The sequence below is a fragment of the Coturnix japonica genome, chromosome 37 (genome assembly GCF_054131305.1).
Source record: "Coturnix japonica strain WE chromosome 37, WE-NBRP24, whole genome shotgun sequence".
Taxonomy (NCBI): Eukaryota; Metazoa; Chordata; class Aves; order Galliformes; family Phasianidae; genus Coturnix; species Coturnix japonica.
In genome coordinates this window covers 197642-216288 of record NC_140699.1, presented here as the reverse complement: position 1 = coordinate 216288, position 18647 = coordinate 197642, and the positions used below count along the sequence as shown (strand labels likewise).

The window sequence follows — 18647 nt, the reverse complement described above, 5'->3', positions numbered from 1 at the left end:
GGTATTATTATTACTCAATAGGTTGTTACTCAGTCTCATTAAGGAGAGGTTGACTTATCAGTGAACATCAATGCATGCACAATGCATGCACAGTTGGTGTTGGCAGTTGGTGTTGGCAGTTGGTGTTGGCAGTTGGTGTTGGCAGTTGGTGTTGGCAGTTGGTGTTGGCAGTTGGTGCCGGCAGTTGGTGTTGGCAGTTGGTGTTGGCAGTTGGTGCCGGCAGTTGGTGTTGGCAGTTGGTGCCGGCAGTTGGTGCCGGCAGTTGGTGCCGGCAGTTGGTGCCGGCAGTGTGATAAAGCCACCAGGGAGACAAGACTGCTGATAAAAAATACTCATTCCTCATTTCTCAATGCAATCTGCCATTGATCCATCATAATAACGTGGACAGCTTAATTTAAATTCAGACTTGAAAAACATCTCCACGTCTCTACTTCCTTTACGGTACAAATTAACAACACAATAGCCTAAATAAATCCTAAGCCCTACATATTCACTATGCCCAAATGTGACAGTGGAGGCTGAGGGTTCTTTTAAATTATTTTAGAAATTTAACAAATTTTATCAATATTTTAATAAAGCTGGTAACATGGATGGAAAGAAAGTAATAGCGTTACAACTTTGGTGTTTCATTTTGGCATTTTAAAAGGAATCATTCCTTTTTTTCCTACTCAGAAATTTCCCTTTTAGTTTCCTGCATGAAGGAGAACTACAAGAATAAATTTGACTTGAGTTAGTATCAGATGTTTTATTTGATCTCTCAACATTACAGGCAGTAGACTATTTTTCTTTGAAGAGATTTTAAAGTTCTATTTTTTTTTGGAGGTAACAGCATTGATGTTTTCTTCTCCGTGTCTGCAGTGAGGAAGACATGAATCTATGGACTTTAATTGCAACAAGAGAAAAAATAGGTATTAGGAAGACTTGCTGTTAGTAAAACTACTTAATATTTAATTAGTTGGACTAGGAAGATTATGGGATTTCTGTCACTGGAAGCTTTTAGGAAAGTTTCAGATGTTTTCTTTACATGTTTTACATGTAAAGACATAATATAGAATTAATTTATCTTATCCCTGTATGTTCCTTTTACTTTAGTAGAAAGTCTCAAAAACTGAAGTTACTTCCCACTCAGCAGACCTATTTCTAGTATGTATTTTTCATGAAGATAGGTTAACCAAAGCTCTGATTCAGTTGTTTGATTATTATGCATAAGTGAGGGAGGGCAATGATTCAGTATTTCAAACATTTTCCCACCAAAAAATAGAATTCTCAATATAGTGGCCTACTACAAATTTCTGGTATGATTTTGGATCTTCTCTTGGGCCTAATTTTAATTTGAGATAGAGTGCAATAGGAGGCATGCATACGACAACCTTTCCCACTGTGTGGACCAAGGGAAGGCTAAGGATGTGGGGTATTTGGGAGGTTTAAACAAAGCTTTTGATATACAGACTGTCCAGCAGACAGCTTATACAAGCATGTGAACAACTGGCTGATGGGTTGAACTCAAAGACCCATCATATACATGGGGTTACCATCAAGCTGGTGGCCGGTCAACAGTGTGGTTCCCTGTGATTGAATTTTAGTGTATTTCAATGGCTGTGGGTTTCAGTGTGGGTGTCCAACCTTTTGGCTTTCCTGGGCTACACTGAGTGAAGAGAGAGGCCTTGAAGGGGTTGAAGGCTGGATGGGGAGCCTGGGCAGCCTGATCTGGTGGCTGGCTAACAGCCCGTGGCAGGGGGTAGGAAATGGGCTGTAAAGGATCTTAAAAAGCACCTAAGCTGCTCTATCATTCTGTGAACTTTGCGAGTCCCTCACAAATCAGGATATTTGGTGTTTTCTCTGTTTATGCTGCTGGCCACAGCAGTTCTCTGCATTGGAACTTGAGAGACACCATTCCAACACCAGTCCTATTGCTTCCTCACATGAGAGATGAGGGACAGGCACTGATCTCTGCTTACAGCAGCAGAACCCGAGGGAACGTTGCTGTAGAGCACTGAATAACTCTCGTGCCCCGAGTCCAGGAACAGCAGCCGCCATTTCGGGCAGCGCCCATGTGCTGCGCGTTTTGCTCCGAGTAGAACCGAGGCAGAACAGCCGTGTAGTTCTCAATGTTATTTATTAACAACGATGGATGCTGCTAATGGTGCCGCGGGGGCGGCTTCTTTCGGGGTTGCGAAGTGCTCCAGGAGCTGCGGGCCCTCCTCTTCCTGGGGCGGCCGGACCTGCGGGCCAAGCCGTCCCTGCCCCGCTGGGCAGCGGTGGGGCTGCTGCTGCTGCTGCTGCAGGCCTGGGCTGAAGGTGCCGCTGCTGCCTCCCGTTGGGGGCTGCTGCTGCAGGCCTGGGCTGAAGGTGCCGCTGCTGCCTCCCGTTGGGGGCTGCTGCTGCAGGCCTGGGCTGAAGGTGCCGCTGCTGCCTCCCGTTGGGGCTCGTGCTCCTCCCCGGGGACGGGTGTAAGGCTGGGACCGGCGTCTGCATCCCTTGGAGCCGTGTGGGACGTGCCGGGGAGCTCCTCTTCTCCGTGCTCGGTGGGGCTGCCCGATGGAGCTGGGTGCGGGGCGGCCACGTCCCACAGGGAGGCTGTATCGTGGCTCTCTGCCTCGTACTCGGATGGCAGCGTGATGACACAGGGCAGAGAGCCATCTGCCCGCACTGCGAAGTGGATGGTACTCATGAGCCTCCTGCAGAGCGGGCAGGTGAATTTCCTCAAGGTCCACTGCAGGATGCAGCGGAGACAGAAGTGGTGCTCGCAGGGCACCACGTAGGTGTCAGGTCTTGCGTCTCGGCAGATGGCACAGAACTGCTCCTCCATGGCCACGTTCTGGGCTGGGCAGCAGGAGATGGAAATGTGCTCCCCTTCTGGAGTGAGTCCCAAATGCTGCAAGGAGATGCCATAGTCAGTTTGTGTCCTGGGGTAGGCAGCAGTTGTGGCCTGGTCCATCAGCCACCCCATTCCCTGCTGGCTGTAGATGCAGCCTTAGCAGCTCCCTGAACCCTGTGGCCACCCCAGGGATGTGACCCCCCATCTCTCACCTCCTCTGCCTCGACTGCGCTTTTTGGGACCCGGCTGCCTGATCCAGGCAGTGCCAGGGAAATACAGGGAATGTGGTGGGGTTGGGCACTGAGAACAGCTCCCAAAACCCCGCAGCACAAACCAAGAAAGCCTCGCTGGGTCTCTAGACCTCGCCAACGTGCTCAGCCAGACACCAGGAACAAGCTCGGCTGGGTCAGGCTCTGCTGCGCCCCAGTATGAGCAGTGCAGAGCTGTGAGGTCACAGTCCATTGCCCGGTGATGTCACACTCCATGACTTTATGGTGTCAAGACTCTTGCTTGGTCTTGTTCTGGGGAAGCCTGTTCAGCCTGAAAAGGCTAGAGACGAGTACTTTATCATGAGCAAAGTGATAGGACAAAGAGAATTGTTTTAGGTTGGATATCTGGAAGAACTTCTGAGCCTGGATACAGGCTGTCCAAGGCAGTTGTGGGTGCCCCATCTCTGGCAGTGCTCAAGGCTGGGCTGGGCGGAGCATGGAGTAGCCTGGCCCAATGGGAGGTGTCCCTGCCCATGCTGCCTTGCAACCTTAGATGAGCTGTAGGGTTCTTTCTGGACTGCTTTGTTAATATATGTTTAAGGAGTATTCACGTTTGTCCTGGTTTGCAAATTGAAAGTGAATTTTCTTGGTTTAGTATAGGTGTCATGAGAGTGATAAGCATTGTGAACATCCTCTTTGCTCTCTCTTTAAGCTTGCAGAGCTAGTGGCCAGTTTGCCATAGGATAGAATATGATGTGAGAGAAATCTGGAATCAAGTCTGCGAGGACAATGTTCTACCAACAGCTGTTGAAAATAAATATAACATCTGTCTTAATGTCAGAGAGGAGACAGAAACAAACCAAGTCCTGTAGTGCTCCAGATTCCTTCATGCGCTGACACAATTACCTGATGTGACTAAATTTAATCTTTCTAATGTGATTTTATTACTCAGTGGTAATCAGAAAGACAATAACTAAAATGCTCTTTTCTGCTTAGAAGTGACATCATTTTGAATCAAGCCGTGCTACTACTAAATAAGCTGAGTGAGAACTGAGTTTAGAGTGGGCAATGTCAAATCTGAAGTCAGTATGGGAACACTGCATAGTACACTGTAATACCTGTATTAAAGAAGTAGTTGCCAAGATAGTGATTACTTGCAGACATTTCATACTTCAACAGGTTTATGGAGAATTTAATATTTTCATATGCTTCAGTGTAAAGCCATCTGTCGCGGTGACAGAACAAAGTGCTGAGAACAAGACCAAACGTATGTTTGTGGAAGTGCTCTATGAAATGCTAACAAGAGAGACACGAGATACACTGCAGTATCTTATAACAAATGAGAGAGGGAATGAGAAAACGTAGCAGTCATATTCAATATTTACAATTACGATTCCTTTTCTAATTTCTCATTGTGATGAAGTGTTAAAAATGTCAATACAGATGGTGAAACAGGAAGCCTGAATAAAACACCTCTACCTATTGTAGTATTTTTCATTTCTGCTTTCTTTTCTGATAGTTTAAAGCTTGAATGTGGTGAGGGAAATGTATTTGTTATTCCTTATGTGGTTATTCATAGATCTGCTTCTGGACTTTTTAGAACAAATTAAACAGCCTCCAACACTCACAGGAGCTGAACTTTACAAGAACCTACTTCCCATCCCCCTGTTTGGGACAACTTTTTAGTGACGGCAGTATAAAAGAATGAATCACATTATAGTGTGTGAAGTTGGAAGGTGATATGGTGTGACTTTTAACATACCCCAAATATGGGGCACAGTGGGCTAGTGAGGAATACAAAGGGATTATAGAGTAAAAATGGTCCTGATATATCAAAAAGAAGGCAAGTGTTCAAGAAAAGTTACTTTGAATCTTTTGTCCGTGGTATGGCAACAAGCAAAATCCAGTTCTAAAGAATATATATGGTTGGATTTTTAGTTATAAGGTATAAAGAACATATTTTACAGGAATTCTGTTATCTCAGGTCTCCATTCTCTGTACAGCTCGAGTGACTGGGAGACAGGATTGAATGAGGTTCAGCCCTTGCATCAATCTGAATTTTCTAGGAAGTGCTTTTTATGTTTTAAAATGATAGACCACAAAAAGACACGTGCTGAAGGGTCATGGAGCAGGTTATGGTAGGATTCCCTCCCCCATTTGGGTATGATGCCTCAGCAGCCTTATGGGCCTGTCATGCAGTTTATTTTGTTCAAATTCCACATTGCCATGTGGGCAGACTTTTATCCTTTTTAGAAATATAATGTGCTATAATAATGCATTGATGTTCTTAATGAGGCTTATGAACTTGGAGGAGGTAAGAATACAAAAATAGTCCAGCAATACCTCTTGAGTCAGTAAATAGCAGAAGTATTTTAATATTGACAGTATTATGATGTTTTTGCATTAACTGGTTGTGTTCAGATCATATTGTTTGGAGTCAGACAATCTGAAAGATGTCGAATCATCCAGCTAAGTTAATCACTGCTGTGATATCCTTGAAGGAACAAACAAAATGTGAAATTAACAGTACCTCACCATTCTATTTTTTTCAGTTCAGATAAATATGCCATTTTTCAAATTTGAATTTAACAACAGTGACATCTTGTGGTTAACTAAAGAACCCCGTATCTTTTTCAGTATTGCAAAGGAAATGATGGAAACCACACAAATTTATCCAAGAGCTTAAGTCATGTGATGTGAATTATCAACCATTTCTGAAAGCTTTGCCAGAAAAAGACAGAGAACCCCATGTGGAGAAATACAACACCTTAATCAGATTTGAGCTTATTTCTATACCTCTGTTGGTTTTTGCAGGATGGGGCATTGCGTGCCAGGTAATTCAGATGAAGATCTGTGCAGCTGTCCCAGAAGCACATCTAGAACATCCCATAAGTTGACTCCATGTTGAGGAGATGAGTTTAATTCCTAAGGAAACAAGTTTTTTATATGAAAATATCACAATTCCATTTTGAACAGTCTTTAAATGTCTATGGATACTCAACTTCAATAACACACTGTGACAGTGATTTCTACCATTATATATATATTACCTATTGTGTTTGGAAAAATACTAACAGGTTGCAGAGGGAGCAGTGATGTCCCTCTGCTTTTCTGTTAATTTTCATTGCACGTTCTTTCACGGTAAAGAGAGTTGAACTTTCTAGTGCTCTCAACCATCTGTCGGTATTTATTTTGACTCTCCTTTTCCTTTAAAAAATAAGAAGCCTCAGTGTTATTTCTTTCTCAATAGACTATCCCGTCTACTTTTTTCCCTTCAGTTTTGATGAAAATGGTGAAAGGAGACCTGATATGCTGCCTAGTGTTAAATGATTGTGAAAGTTATTACATTCTTCCAGACAATTAAGTTAGATCAACATTAGCAAAATACACTTAAGGTATTGTTGCAGTTCCCAACTGTTACCAATATTGTTAGGGGAGCAAAAGATGGGAAGTTTTGTTCCAGGGAAGGATTGCTTTTATAGTAGCTTGTCATGTACTGCAGTTCCTGTGTTGTCTGTTGGTAATTAGAATTGCCAGTAGACCCTCCAGTTATTCCACAGGAAGTGCTACTGTTGAAGTATTTTAGTGTTTTTTCCCCTTGTAATAATGATTACTGCTGATGTTGTTATGATGCTCAGTGCAGCTGATGTGTACAATTTGCTATTGGAGAAACAATTTGAGATTTCCACCTCCCTCCCTCCCAAAGAGAAAAATGCCAAGCGCAGAGCTTAAAAACATGTCTTCAAGGAGTCTAAAGAGGAGCTTAGCTCTTTAGGATAGATTTAACTAACTTCTAATTCCTCTCCCTATTAAGTGCATTGAGAGGTGAAGGTTTCTTCTGTTTGCCATGGGCTATTAAATTCCTCATTGAGTTATTCTTTCACTTCCTTATGTTACTAGCCCATTCCTTCTGTTTTTTAAGCTGCTAGAAAGGTACACTTTATTAAGAACACTGTAGTAATGTTTAAAATTTTTTGCTGGCAAGAATAAAGCAAAGCTTCAAATACTGTTTACTACAGACGCACTTTTGATATTTACATGGAACATTCAAGGTTGGAAATGCTTCAGTGTTTATTATTAAGATTGTTGTTTTTTGGTATTGTGGAATAATTTGGTATTAAATGAAACACAAAAGCTATTTGACATGAAAAAGCATTTATCGTGCACTGGTTTATCTATTTCACAGTTTCTGTGGGGTGTCTTAAAGTGTGGCTTTACATCTGCATCTTTTACATACATAATTAATAGAGATATACAAGGAACTAGAAAGGAAAGGATGCTTTAAGTGAGATGGCTAAGCAGTTAAATGCTCATTGAATTGCAAACGGAGACCTTCTGGGGAGAAGGAAGGGTATTCATTTATAATAGGCGCAGGTAAAGAACTATTTTGGTGCAATTGTTTGTATTTTTCATCAGCTTCTCCCATGTGGGTCATGATTCCAGTACACAGTCTTGTAATCTCCTGCAGTGGCAATGATTCAACTTAAAAATCAATAGGGCATGAGGTGTTTCAAGTTCTCATTATTGTAATGTGTCAACATCACTTCAGTGACCCCAGAGCCCTATGTTGGCTGATTTGTTCTCTGATTTATTGTGCAATCTTGTAGGGCAGGCTATAATTTCTCTTGGAACCAGAAACTCTACATTTATGGTTGGTGTCCCGGTCTCCAGTCGTTAGGATGTTCGGAGATAATCAATATCTGTGTTTGCTACTAAGGGTGAATGAAGTTGTCAAGCAGTTAAATTACAGGGATTACAAACAAAAGAATATTGTTACAGCTTAGCAGACCAGGAAATGTTTTTATTTAAATTTTCATTCTCTATCAACACAACAGATGTTTTTTATAGCTTAGCACTGTCATAACTTATACACCCCTCTATGCCTATGATTTTCATATCTTAAATTTTATACTTTGAAGTAATTACCATACCACTTTGGTTTCATATTATCTGTGTTCTTTTATGAATCTTTTCATCTCCTGTGTACCTTCCCAAACCTAATAACTTGATCAACAGGAAAACATTTGAATTGCTGAAACTGAATAAAGTGATTGTGGCTTCAATGCATAACACTTAAAGCAGTGTTGCCGATTTGTTGGTTTTCTTCTTCCTCCCCTCCATCAAAATTTCAATGTTTTTTTACAGCGATCGACGTGTTGCAAGTGGTAATGTTGTATTCTCTATGGATCTATTCTGGGCAATATCATACCTATCAATATGTTTAGTACGTGCCTCAAAACTGAGGTAGCTGAGCACAACTGCAAGCTCTTAAGATTTTCAGTTCATTGACTTTTATGCTTCATGTGTTAATCGGAGCATAATGCAATGCTCTTGAAGTGTAATATATAACATTTCAAGAAGTGATGACCAATTATCTTCAGTTCTTCAGTTTTGATTACGTGGAGCTTTATCTCCTGAAGTTTCTTGAGATGTTTTGGTGGACTCTTATTGCAGTATTTAATAATAGAACTACAAGAAAACCTTCAAACAGTACGTGTTGTAGAACTAGTAATAATTACAGAACAAGAATGTAGAATTCCAGAAAATGAGCTTCATGTTTTTTCTTTCAAGCACATAATTGTGGTCCTTTGACCATTAGGAAGTTCTATGCCAAAGTGCATTTGGCAACAGCTTCCCATGTTTAACTTAGGGAACGTAAAAAGCCTGTAAGACGCATGGATGCACTTGAGCTCAAGCTGAAGTCCAGCTTTTGTGAAGGTAACTTCACATTATATTTTGAAGCAGAGCTTGAGATGATCATTTTTGTGACTCTTTCAAGGGTGCCTCTTCTGTGTTGAGTGCCTGAGCTTCCCTTTTCTGTGGGAGTCATTCATTGCATGGTTCTTCTCTTCCTGTATCCCAGGACAGGAAGACTTTTGACTCCTACTGGAGAAAGGAAAAGAAGGACATCCGATCTACACTTGTGTGTTAATTCTTGTATTTTTGGGAGCGGGTCTTATTTCATGAATCTCACCAACATTTAGTTTCCATAGAACTGTAGTGCTTCAAGGCCCGCAGCAGAAACGCTTGTGTTCTTCCATCTGTCCATTGCTCTTCGGATTCAGGAGGAATGCTAAAGCAGGTTAGCAGATTGTCAATTAAGTGAAAAATACCTGGCATCTGGAAATACACAAAGTAGGTAGAAGCACACCATCTGTATATTTTATGCCTTTTGGAAAAGTGATGACTGGGAACTCTTTCTCCAGTATGCATATACTCACATTTAATATTTTCTTCTTTCTGTAATACTTACTTCAATAGAGCTTTCTGCTTAGCAGTTCAGAACTTACAGCTTACCTAATAAGAATCCATCAGGCAGCGTATAAATGTATGTGAGTCTTAAATTGAATCAATGTGAAATTAGGCAGTTTCTAAAAGTTATTTGAAACGTTATGAGCCATAACTCAAATCCAAGATCAGCAATTTTCATTGTTTTGTAGCAGCAATTTTGCAGCTAGATAAATAAATGTTATCTTATTGTGTGTGTGTTTTTGTGTTAGAAAGTTAATAATTCTCAAGAGTCTTTGGGTTTTGTCCTCCATTCTCTTACCCAAACCATCACTTTTAATTGTAGTGTCTGGAACTTGTTTCTTTCTAACTCATGCCAGGTAATCTGAAGGCACGCTACAGAAATCCTTAGTGCTTAAAAATCTCACTCGCAAAATTATGAACGTGTAGGTATTATTATTACTCAATAGGTTGTTACTCAGTCTCATTAAGGAGAGGTTGACTTATCAGTGAACATCAATGCATGCACAATGCATGCACAGTTGGTGTTGGCAGTTGGTGTTGGCAGTTGGTGTTGGCAGTTGGTGTTGGCAGTTGGTGTTGGCAGTTGGTGCCGGCAGTTGGTGTTGGCAGTTGGTGTTGGCAGTTGGTGCCGGCAGTTGGTGTTGGCAGTTGGTGCCGGCAGTTGGTGCCGGCAGTTGGTGCCGGCAGTTGGTGTTGGCAGTTGGTGCCGGCAGTTGGTGCCGGCAGTTGGTGCCGGCAGTTGGTGCCGGCAGTGTGATAAAGCCACCAGGGAGACAAGACTGCTGATAAAAAATACTCATCCCTCATTTCTCAATGCAATCTGCCATTGATCCATCATAATAACGTGGACAGCTTAATTTAAATTCAGACTTGAAAAACATCTCCACGTCTCTACTTCCTTTACGGTACAAATTAACAACACAATAGCCTAAATAAATCCTAAGCCCTACATATTCACTATGCCCAAATGTGACAGTGGAGGCTGAGGGTTCTTTTAAATTATTTTAGAAATTTAACAAATTTTATCAATATTTTAATAAAGCTGGTAACATGGATGGAAAGAAAGTAATAGCGTTACAACTTTGGTGTTTCATTTTGGCATTTTAAAAGGAATCATTCCTTTTTTTCCTACTCAGAAATTTCCCTTTTAGTTTCCTGCATGAAGGAGAACTACAAGAATAAATTTGACTTGAGTTAGTATCAGATGTTTTATTTGATCTCTCAACATTACAGGCAGTAGACTATTTTTCTTTGAAGAGATTTTAAAGTTCTATTTTTTTTTGGAGGTAACAGCATTGATGTTTTCTTCTCCGTGTCTGCAGTGAGGAAGACATGAATCTATGGACTTTAATTGCAACAAGAGAAAAAATAGGTATTAGGAAGACTTGCTGTTAGTAAAACTACTTAATATTTAATTAGTTGGACTAGGAAGATTATGGGATTTCTGTCACTGGAAGCTTTTAGGAAAGTTTCAGATGTTTTCTTTACATGTTTTACATGTAAAGACATAATATAGAATTAATTTATCTTATCCCTGTATGTTCCTTTTACTTTAGTAGAAAGTCTCAAAAACTGAAGTTACTTCCCACTCAGCAGACCTATTTCTAGTATGTATTTTTCATGAAGATAGGTTAACCAAAGCTCTGATTCAGTTGTTTATTATGCATAAGTGAGGGAGGGCAATGATTCAGTATTTCAAACATTTTCCCACCAAAAAATAGAATTCTCAATATAGTGGCCTACTACAAATTTCTGGTATGATTTTGGATCTTCTCTTGGGCCTAATTTTAATTTGAGATAGAGTGCAATAGGAGGCATGCATACGACAACCTTTCCCACTGTGTGGACCAAGGGAAGGCTAAGGATGTGGGGTATTTGGGAGGTTTAAACAAAGCTTTTGATATACAGACTGTCCAGCAGACAGCTTATACAAGCATGTGAACAACTGGCTGATGGGTTGAACTCAAAGACCCATCATATACATGGGGTTACCATCAAGCTGGTGGCCGGTCAACAGTGTGGTTCCCTGTGATTGAATTTTAGTGTATTTCAATGGCTGTGGGTTTCAGTGTGGGTGTCCAACCTTTTGGCTTTCCTGGGCTACACTGAGTGAAGAGAGAGGCCTTGAAGGGGTTGAAGGCTGGATGGGGAGCCTGGGCAGCCTGATCTGGTGGCTGGCTAACAGCCCGTGGCAGGGGGTAGGAAATGGGCTGTAAAGGATCTTAAAAAGCACCTAAGCTGCTCTATCATTCTGTGAACTTTGCGAGTCCCTCACAAATCAGGATATTTGGTGTTTTCTCTGTTTATGCTGCTGGCCACAGCAGTTCTCTGCATTGGAACTTGAGAGACACCATTCCAACACCAGTCCTATTGCTTCCTCACATGAGAGATGAGGGACAGGCACTGATCTCTGCTTACAGCAGCAGAACCCGAGGGAACGTTGCTGTAGAGCACTGAATAACTCTCGTGCCCCGAGTCCAGGAACAGCAGCCGCCATTTCGGGCAGCGCCCATGTGCTGCGCGTTTTGCTCCGAGTAGAACCGAGGCAGAACAGCCGTGTAGTTCTCAATGTTATTTATTAACAACGATGGATGCTGCTAATGGTGCCGCGGGGGCGGCTTCTTTCGGGGTTGCGAAGTGCTCCAGGAGCTGCGGGCCCTCCTCTTCCTGGGGCGGCCGGACCTGCGGGCCAAGCCGTCCCTGCCCCGCTGGGCAGCGGTGGGGCTGCTGCTGCTGCTGCTGCAGGCCTGGGCTGAAGGTGCCGCTGCTGCCTCCCGTTGGGGGCTGCTGCTGCAGGCCTGGGCTGAAGGTGCCGCTGCTGCCTCCCGTTGGGGCTCGTGCTCCTCCCCGGGGACGGGTGTAAGGCTGGGACCGGCGTCTGCATCCCTTGGAGCCGTGTGGGACGTGCCGGGGAGCTCCTCTTCTCCGTGCTCGGTGGGGCTGCCCGATGGAGCTGGGTGCGGGGCGGCCACGTCCCACAGGGAGGCTGTATCGTGGCTCTCTGCCTCGTACTCGGATGGCAGCGTGATGACACAGGGCAGAGAGCCATCTGCCCGCACTGCGAAGTGGATGGTACTCATGAGCCTCCTGCAGAGCGGGCAGGTGAATTTCCTCAAGGTCCACTGCAGGATGCAGCGGAGACAGAAGTGGTGCTCGCAGGGCACCACGTAGGTGTCAGGTCTTGCGTCTCGGCAGATGGCACAGAACTGCTCCTCCATGGCCACGTTCTGGGCTGGGCAGCAGGAGATGGAAATGTGCTCCCCTTCTGGAGTGAGTCCCAAATGCTGCAAGGAGATGCCATAGTCAGTTTGTGTCCTGGGGTAGGCAGCAGTTGTGGCCTGGTCCATCAGCCACCCCATTCCCTGCTGGCTGTAGATGCAGCCTTAGCAGCTCCCTGAACCCTGTGGCCACCCCAGGGATGTGACCCCCCATCTCTCACCTCCTCTGCCTCGACTGCGCTTTTTGGGACCCGGCTGCCTGATCCAGGCAGTGCCAGGGAAATACAGGGAATGTGGTGGGGTTGGGCACTGAGAACAGCTCCCAAAACCCCGCAGCACAAACCAAGAAAGCCTCGCTGGGTCTCTAGACCTCGCCAACGTGCTCAGCCAGACACCAGGAACAAGCTCGGCTGGGTCAGGCTCTGCTGCGCCCCAGTATGAGCAGTGCAGAGCTGTGAGGTCACAGTCCATTGCCCGGTGATGTCACACTCCATGACTTTATGGTGTCAAGACTCTTGCTTGGTCTTGTTCTGGGGAAGCCTGTTCAGCCTGAAAAGGCTAGAGACGAGTACTTTATCATGAGCAAAGTGATAGGACAAAGAGAATTGTTTTAGGTTGGATATCTGGAAGAACTTCTGAGCCTGGATACAGGCTGTCCAAGGCAGTTGTGGGTGCCCCATCTCTGGCAGTGCTCAAGGCTGGGCTGGGCGGAGCATGGAGTAGCCTGGCCCAATGGGAGGTGTCCCTGCCCATGCTGCCTTGCAACCTTAGATGAGCTGTAGGGTTCTTTCTGGACTGCTTTGTTAATATATGTTTAAGGAGTATTCACGTTTGTCCTGGTTTGCAAATTGAAAGTGAATTTTCTTGGTTTAGTATAGGTGTCATGAGAGTGATAAGCATTGTGAACATCCTCTTTGCTCTCTCTTTAAGCTTGCAGAGCTAGTGGCCAGTTTGCCATAGGATAGAATATGATGTGAGAGAAATCTGGAATCAAGTCTGCGAGGACAATGTTCTACCAACAGCTGTTGAAAATAAATATAACATCTGTCTTAATGTCAGAGAGGAGACAGAAACAAACCAAGTCCTGTAGTGCTCCAGATTCCTTCATGCGCTGACACAATTACCTGATGTGACTAAATTTAATCTTTCTAATGTGATTTTATTACTCAGTGGTAATCAGAAAGACAATAACTAAAATGCTCTTTTCTGCTTAGAAGTGACATCATTTTGAATCAAGCCGTGCTACTACTAAATAAGCTGAGTGAGAACTGAGTTTAGAGTGGGCAATGTCAAATCTGAAGTCAGTATGGGAACACTGCATAGTACACTGTAATACCTGTATTAAAGAAGTAGTTGCCAAGATAGTGATTACTTGCAGACATTTCATACTTCAACAGGTTTATGGAGAATTTAATATTTTCATATGCTTCAGTGTAAAGCCATCTGTCGCGGTGACAGAACAAAGTGCTGAGAACAAGACCAAACGTATGTTTGTGGAAGTGCTCTATGAAATGCTAACAAGAGAGACACGAGATACACTGCAGTATCTTATAACAAATGAGAGAGGGAATGAGAAAACGTAGCAGTCATATTCAATATTTACAATTACGATTCCTTTTCTAATTTCTCATTGTGATGAAGTGTTAAAAATGTCAATACAGATGGTGAAACAGGAAGCCTGAATAAAACACCTCTACCTATTGTAGTATTTTTCATTTCTGCTTTCTTTTCTGATAGTTTAAAGCTTGAATGTGGTGAGGGAAATGTATTTGTTATTCCTTATGTGGTTATTCATAGATCTGCTTCTGGACTTTTTAGAACAAATTAAACAGCCTCCAACACTCACAGGAGCTGAACTTTACAAGAACCTACTTCCCATCCCCCTGTTTGGGACAACTTTTTAGTGACGGCAGTATAAAAGAATGAATCACATTATAGTGTGTGAAGTTGGAAGGTGATATGGTGTGACTTTTAACATACCCCAAATATGGGGCACAGTGGGCTAGTGAGGAATACAAAGGGATTATAGAGTAAAAATGGTCCTGATATATCAAAAAGAAGGCAAGTGTTCAAGAAAAGTTACTTTGAATCTTTTGTCCGTGGTATGGCAACAAGCAAAATCCAGTTCTAAAGAATATATATGGTTGGATTTTTAGTTATAAGGTATAAAGAACATATTTTACAGGAATTCTGTTATCTCAGGTCTCCATTCTCTGTACAGCTCGAGTGACTGGGAGACAGGATTGAATGAGGTTCAGCCCTTGCATCAATCTGAATTTTCTAGGAAGTGCTTTTTATGTTTTAAAATGATAGACCACAAAAAGACACGTGCTGAAGGGTCATGGAGCAGGTTATGGTAGGATTCCCTCCCCCATTTGGGTATGATGCCTCAGCAGCCTTATGGGCCTGTCATGCAGTTTATTTTGTTCAAATTCCACATTGCCATGTGGGCAGACTTTTATCCTTTTTAGAAATATAATGTGCTATAATAATGCATTGATGTTCTTAATGAGGCTTATGAACTTGGAGGAGGTAAGAATACAAAAATAGTCCAGCAATACCTCTTGAGTCAGTAAATAGCAGAAGTATTTTAATATTGACAGTATTATGATGTTTTTGCATTAACTGGTTGTGTTCAGATCATATTGTTTGGAGTCAGACAATCTGAAAGATGTCGAATCATCCAGCTAAGTTAATCACTGCTGTGATATCCTTGAAGGAACAAACAAAATGTGAAATTAACAGTACCTCACCATTCTATTTTTTTCAGTTCAGATAAATATGCCATTTTTCAAATTTGAATTTAACAACAGTGACATCTTGTGGTTAACTAAAGAACCCCGTATCTTTTTCAGTATTGCAAAGGAAATGATGGAAACCACACAAATTTATCCAAGAGCTTAAGTCATGTGATGTGAATTATCAACCATTTCTGAAAGCTTTGCCAGAAAAAGACAGAGAACCCCATGTGGAGAAATACAACACCTTAATCAGATTTGAGCTTATTTCTATACCTCTGTTGGTTTTTGCAGGATGGGGCATTGCGTGCCAGGTAATTCAGATGAAGATCTGTGCAGCTGTCCCAGAAGCACATCTAGAACATCCCATAAGTTGACTCCATGTTGAGGAGATGAGTTTAATTCCTAAGGAAACAAGTTTTTTATATGAAAATATCACAATTCCATTTTGAACAGTCTTTAAATGTCTATGGATACTCAACTTCAATAACACACTGTGACAGTGATTTCTACCATTATATATATATTACCTATTGTGTTTGGAAAAATACTAACAGGTTGCAGAGGGAGCAGTGATGTCCCTCTGCTTTTCTGTTAATTTTCATTGCACGTTCTTTCACGGTAAAGAGAGTTGAACTTTCTAGTGCTCTCAACCATCTGTCGGTATTTATTTTGACTCTCCTTTTCCTTTAAAAAATAAGAAGCCTCAGTGTTATTTCTTTCTCAATAGACTATCCCGTCTACTTTTTTCCCTTCAGTTTTGATGAAAATGGTGAAAGGAGACCTGATATGCTGCCTAGTGTTAAATGATTGTGAAAGTTATTACATTCTTCCAGACAATTAAGTTAGATCAACATTAGCAAAATACACTTAAGGTATTGTTGCAGTTCCCAACTGTTACCAATATTGTTAGGGGAGCAAAAGATGGGAAGTTTTGTTCCAGGGAAGGATTGCTTTTATAGTAGCTTGTCATGTACTGCAGTTCCTGTGTTGTCTGTTGGTAATTAGAATTGCCAGTAGACCCTCCAGTTATTCCACAGGAAGTGCTACTGTTGAAGTATTTTAGTGTTTTTTCCCCTTGTAATAATGATTACTGCTGATGTTGTTATGATGCTCAGTGCAGCTGATGTGTACAATTTGCTATTGGAGAAACAATTTGAGATTTCCACCTCCCTCCCTCCCAAAGAGAAAAATGCCAAGCGCAGAGCTTAAAAACATGTCTTCAAGGAGTCTAAAGAGGAGCTTAGCTCTTTAGGATAGATTTAACTAACTTCTAATTCCTCTCCCTATTAAGTGCATTGAGAGGTGAAGGTTTCTTCTGTTTGCCATGGGCTATTAAATTCCTCATTGAGTTATTCTTTCACTTCCTTATGTTACTAGCCCATTCCTTCTGTTTTTTAAGCTGCTAGAAAGGTACACTTTATTAAGAACACTGTAGTAATGTTTAAAATTTTTTGCTGGCAAGAATAAAGCAAAGCTTCAAATACTGTTTACTACAGACGCACTTTTGATATTTACATGGAACATTCAAGGTTGGAAATGCTTCAGTGTTTATTATTAAGATTGTTGTTTTTTGGTATTGTAGAATAATTTGGTATTAAATGAAACACAAAAGCTATTTGACATGAAAAAGCATTTATCGTGCACTGGTTTATCTATTTCACAGTTTCTGTGGGGTGTCTTAAAGTGTGGCTTTACATCTGCATCTTTTACATACATAATTAATAGAGATATACAAGGAACTAGAAAGGAAAGGATGCTTTAAGTGAGATGGCTAAGCAGTTAAATGCTCATTGAATTGCAAACGGAGACCTTCTGGGGAGAAGGAAGGGTATTCATTTATAATAGGCGCAGGTAAAGAACTATTTTGGTGCAATTGTTTGTATTTTTCATCAGCTTCTCCCATGTGGGTCATGATTCCAGTACACAGTCTTGTAATCTCCTGCAGTGGCAATGATTCAACTTAAAAATCAATAGGGCATGAGGTGTTTCAAGTTCTCATTATTGTAATGTGTCAACATCACTTCAGTGACCCCAGAGCCCTATGTTGGCTGATTTGTTCTCTGATTTATTGTGCAATCTTGTAGGGCAGGCTATAATTTCTCTTGGAACCAGAAACTCTACATTTATGGTTGGTGTCCCGGTCTCCAGTCGTTAGGATGTTCGGAGATAATCAATATCTGTGTTTGCTACTAAGGGTGAATGAAGTTGTCAAGCAGTTAAATTACAGGGATTACAAACAAAAGAATATTGTTACAGCTTAGCAGACCAGGAAATGTTTTTATTTAAATTTTCATTCTCTATCAACACAACAGATGTTTTTTATAGCTTAGCACTGTCATAACTTATACACCCCTCTATGCCTATGATTTTCATATCTTAAATTTTATACTTTGAAGTAATTACCATACCACTTTGGTTTCATATTATCTGTGTTCTTTTATGAATCTTTTCATCTCCTGTGTACCTTCCCAAACCTAATAACTTGATCAACAGGAAAACATTTGAATTGCTGAAACTGAATAAAGTGATTGTGGCTTCAATGCATAACACTTAAAGCAGTGTTGCCGATTTGTTGGTTTTCTTCTTCCTCCCCTCCATCAAAATTTCAATGTTTTTTTACAGCGATCGGCGTGTTGCAAGTGGTAATGTTGTATTCTCTATGGATCTATTCTGGGCAATATCATACCTATCAATATGTTTAGTACGTGCCTCAAAACTGAGGTAGCTGAGCACAACTGCAAGCTCTTAAGATTTTCAGTTCATTGACTTTTATGCTTCATGTGTTAATCGGAGCATAATGCAATGCTCTTGAAGTGTAATATATAACATTTCAAGAAGTGATGACCAATTATCTTCAGTTCTTCAGTTTTGATTACGTGGAGCTTTATCTCCTGAAGTTTCTTGAGATGTTTTGGTGGACTCTTATTGCAGTATTTAATAATAGAACTACAAGAAAACCTTCAAACAGTACGTGTTGTAGAACTAGTAATAATTACAGAACAAGAATGTAGAATTCCAGAAAATGAGCTTCATGTTTTTTCTTTCAAGCACATAATTGTGGTCCTTTGACCATTAGGAAGTTCTATGCCAAAGTGCATTTGGCAACAGCTTCCCATGTTTAACTTAGGGAACGTAAAAAGCCTGTAAGACGCATGGATGCACTTGAGCTCAAGCTGAAGTCCAGCTTTTGTGAAGGTAACTTCACATTATATTTTGAAGCAGAGCTTGAGATGATCATTTTTGTGACTCTTTCAAGGGTGCCTCTTCTGTGTTGAGTGCCTGAGCTTCCCTTTTCTGTGGGAGTCATTCATTGCATGGTTCTTCTCTTCCTGTATCCCAGGACAGGAAGACTTTTGACTCCTACTGGAGAAAGGAAAAGAAGGACATCCGATCTACACTTGTGTGTTAA

General features: G+C 41.7%; 3 protein-coding genes across 3 annotated transcripts in view; 1 reads left to right on the top strand and 2 right to left on the bottom strand.

The window, feature by feature from the left end:
- The window catches only part of LOC146754817 (obscurin-like), a gene marked incomplete at its 3' end in the record, with an annotated part of 206275 nt that overhangs the window by 39240 nt on the left and 148388 nt on the right, over window positions 1–18647 (top strand). The window lies entirely within an intron of this gene.
- Window positions 360–8350, bottom strand: LOC146754819 (uncharacterized). Its single transcript, XM_085526454.1, has 2 exons — window positions 3031–8350; window positions 360–2875 (listed from the first exon to the last, which is right to left on the bottom strand). Exon 2 carries the CDS (start codon window positions 2807–2809, stop codon window positions 2138–2140), a length of 672 nt encoding a protein of 223 aa, XP_085382580.1. The 5' UTR covers window positions 2810–2875; window positions 3031–8350; the 3' UTR covers window positions 360–2137.
- On the bottom strand, window positions 8468–17120 carry LOC146754818 (RING finger protein 151-like). Its single transcript, XM_085526455.1, has 2 exons — window positions 12719–17120; window positions 8468–12563 (listed from the first exon to the last, which is right to left on the bottom strand). Exon 2 carries the CDS (start codon window positions 12495–12497, stop codon window positions 11877–11879), a length of 621 nt encoding a protein of 206 aa, XP_085382581.1. The 5' UTR covers window positions 12498–12563; window positions 12719–17120; the 3' UTR covers window positions 8468–11876.

Bases quoted from the DNA above. Each gene is read 5' to 3' on its own strand.
- LOC146754819 (XM_085526454.1), bottom strand. From the start codon at position 2,809: ATGGAGGAGCAGTTCTGTGCCATCTGCCGAGACGCAAGACCTGACACC.
- LOC146754818 (XM_085526455.1), bottom strand. From the start codon at position 12,497: ATGGAGGAGCAGTTCTGTGCCATCTGCCGAGACGCAAGACCTGACACC.